The sequence below is a fragment of the Gouania willdenowi genome, chromosome 6 (assembly GCF_900634775.1).
Source record: "Gouania willdenowi chromosome 6, fGouWil2.1, whole genome shotgun sequence".
Lineage (NCBI taxonomy): Eukaryota > Metazoa > Chordata > Actinopteri > Blenniiformes > Gobiesocidae > Gouania > Gouania willdenowi.
The window spans coordinates 36,321,491-36,324,742 of record NC_041049.1 but is presented as its reverse complement, the minus strand read 5'-3'; the positions used below and the strand labels follow the sequence as shown (position 1 = coordinate 36,324,742).

General features: G+C 43.6%; 1 protein-coding gene across 1 annotated transcript; it reads left to right on the top strand.

Moving 5' to 3' along the window:
* Positions 1–1,202: 1,202 nt before the first annotated feature.
* Positions 1,203–2,318, top strand: LOC114464475 (trace amine-associated receptor 6-like). Its single transcript, XM_028448707.1, has 2 exons — positions 1,203–1,386; positions 1,508–2,318. Exons 1-2 carry the CDS (start codon positions 1,214–1,216, stop codon positions 2,316–2,318), a joined length of 984 nt encoding a protein of 327 aa, XP_028304508.1. The 5' UTR covers positions 1,203–1,213.
* The last annotated feature ends 934 nt before the right edge of the window (positions 2,319–3,252 follow it).

Genomic DNA, 3,252 nt, shown 5'->3' with positions numbered 1-3,252 from the left:
ACCCCCGGCACCGGGAACCCCCAAGGACAAGGACCCCCAGAGCCCTTCCCCAGCCTCAGGCGGCAGAAGGACAGCAGCCCAGCCTCTGCCGCCTGTCGAACAACACGAGCCATGGGGTGACGCCCCCCGCTGGTGCGCGACCAACAGCCGCTGCCACGAGAAGGAGTCACACCAACGGCACATACTTGGCGTTGTGCAGCAGCCCCCAGCCAAGGGTGAGCGGAGCCACTCATCGGCCGGCAGACAGCAATTGAAAGCGCAAACCACCCACCAGAACAGCAAGCACCACCTCCCAGCAAAAAAAATCATCCCGAAGAGCCATGCAACCCTGGTACAGACGCCAGCATCTCCCAAGCGCACCCACTTCCCACACTGGTGCGCCAGGCCACCCAGGGCCCATATACCACGGAGACCGTCCCCAAGACCACCAGGAGACGAGCCAGGCACCCAGCCACACCCGAAGAGGAGAGGCACCCCACACACCCCGCATGGTAAACCCAGCAATGACCCCGAATGCCCCCCAAAGGCCCATCGCCCCGACACGCTTGAACGCACCCCCCCAATGTAATTGTGCGCTACACGGTGGTTCAGCCATCAACAGAGGGGCCGGGCTCCCTCCTGAGGGACCTAAATTTATGAACCCACCCACCACTCTGTGATTTTTAATGTGTGTAGGTCCTCAAAAATGTGATAGTACTTTTTTGTAAGAAGAAGAATATTAATAATAATAAAAACGAGGTGCATCACAATAGGGTCCTACGCACTGTTGTGCTCGGGCCCTAATTATTGATTCCAGTAAAATGGTTTAAAATTAATGTGAAAATAAATATAATCCGAATAAATGGAGAATGAGTCACAGGTGTTCAGCTTCGCTGATTTTTCTATTATGTTTACAGCACTCCTATGAAAGGATTATTAATATAATGTATGAGAATAAGAATCAGATCTCAGCACTGAGTGTTTTCAATAAATGCTGAGTATGGAGTTTACTAAGCTGATAGGATTCAGTACAAAAGGAAAAAGGTCAGAATTGTTTAGTGTTGCATCATGTAGGAGTAGAATAATAATGTGTCAATCAGACAGTCTCTGAGGGAGGTCCAGTCCTCAGGTCCAGCCTCCACATCCCTGTGTTGGAGCAGGAATAATATATCAGTTGTTCATCAGAGAGGCTGAGGCAGAACGATGCAGAGCTCATCATCTACTTCTCCTCACTATGAGCACACCTGATGAAGCTGAGCTCTGCTATCCACACCTGGGAAACTCTTCATGCAGGAGGATCGTGCGTTCTCACTCAGTGTCTGTGCTCCTTCACATCATCCTGTCCTCCATCTCTGTGCTCACTGTGACTCTCAACCTGCTGGTCATCATCTCCATCTCACACTTCAGGTATTGACATGTTCTGTTGTTTTATGACTTGTTATGTTGTTAGACTCCTGATGTTTTCTGCTATGATGATAATTGTTGTATCATATAATGATATCAGTGTGTTTCTCTTTAACTCCTCCAGGAAGCTGCACACTCCCACCAACTTCCTCCTCCTCTCTCTGGCTGTGTCAGATTTCTCTGTCGGGTTCGTCTGGGTTTTTCTGATCCTCCTTATTGATGGATGCTGGTTTTTAGGCGCAGACTGGTGTGTTTTCAATACTGTTTTAGGTTCTGTTGTAGCCTCTGCTTCAATAGGAACTGTTGTGTTGATATCAGTTGATCGTTTTGTGGCTGTTTGTGATCCAATGCACTATCAAACTAAAGTCACTAAAAACAGAGCAAATATATGCATTGTCCTGTGTTGGGTTGGTTCTATTCTCTTTCACTGTCTGAGACTAAATAATATTGTAGAAAATCCAGGTCAGTTTGATTCCTGCGCTGGAGAGTGTACGATTTATATCCATCCTGTTGCTAAAATTATGAATGTTGTTCTCAGTTTCTTCATTCCAATCAGCATCATAGTGGTCCTGTATGTGAGAGTGTTTATAGTGGCTGTGTCTCAGGCCCAGGCCATGCGCTCTCATGTTACAGTGGTGACACTTCAGAGTTCACTGAAGGTTAACAGGTCAGAGCTGAAAGCTGCTAGAACTCTAGGTGTAGTGGTTGTTGTGTTTCTAATGTGTTTAACTCCATTTTACCTTGTTTCACTTACATCAGGGTTTGGAGTAAAAAGTACATCATCTTACATTTTTGTTATAGGTCTGTTTTTCTTCAACTCTCTGCTTAACCCTGTGATCTATGTGTTTCTGTATCCCTGGTTCAGGAAATGTGTGAAATGTGTTTTTTCTCTTCAGATCCTGAAGTCTGACTCCAGTGAGGCCAACATACTGTAAAGAGGAAAAGTCAGGGACAATGTGCTGCTGGATTTAATACAGTCACTGTAAAACTGTGGTGATGTGTGATGAATGTTTTTAGAGTTCTGTTTACTTTAGCCATGAATGAAAAGAAAACACCTGCTGATGTGTTGTTTCTAGAAAATGACTTCACACATTGTATTTGATATTATGAAGTCAAAACTGTTTATAATTTATAAAGTTAAAACTAACTTGGGGATATTTTACAGTGGCATGTTATTGTTTCAGAGGAAACTAATGTGCATTAATCACACAAACATTCATGGTGGAGTTATGGATCTAATTTTCTCTTTCATCATTCCATTCAGCATCATAGTGGTCCTGTATGTGAGAGTGTTTATAGTGGCTGTGTCTCAGGCCCAGGCCATGCGCTCTCATGTTACAGTAGTGACACTTCAGAGTTCACTGAAGGTTAACAGGTCAGAGCTGAAAGCTGCTAGAGCTCTGGGTGTAGTGGTTGTTGTGTTTCTAATGTGTTTAACTCCATTTTACCTTGTTTTACTTACAACAGGGTTTGAAGAGAAAAGTGTATCATCTTACATTTTTGTTATTTGTCTGTTTTTCTTCAACTCTCTGCTTAACCCTGTGATCTATGTGTTTCTGTATCCCTGGTTCAGGAAATGTGTGAAATGTGTTTTTTCTCTTCAGATCCTGAAGTCTGACTCCAGTGAGGCCAACATACTGTAAATCTTATAACAATTTACTTATTTTGTTTATGTTTGGAGATTTGTCATGACTGTGAAAGCTGGTGGAGTGAACTAACTTGAAAAAAATAATTTTTAAGTGATCAATCTGTTGTTGTTTCACAGACCTGACATGTTTTTATATTTTTATGTAAAACTGATCTGAAGAACAATCAGAAGTTGCTGATGTAGAGATAAATGTGCACCAATCACAGGCACAGCAGGTTGAT

What these genes read in the sequence shown, in the direction of transcription:
- LOC114464475 (XM_028448707.1), top strand. Translation starts at nt 1,214, where the DNA reads ATGAGCACACCTGATGAAGCTGAGCTCTGCTATCCACACCTGGGAAAC. An exon ending in ATCTCCATCTCACACTTCAG is followed by an intron (nt 1,387 to 1,507) that starts GTATTGACATGT and finishes TAACTCCTCCAG; the next exon opens with GAAGCTGCACACTCCCACCA.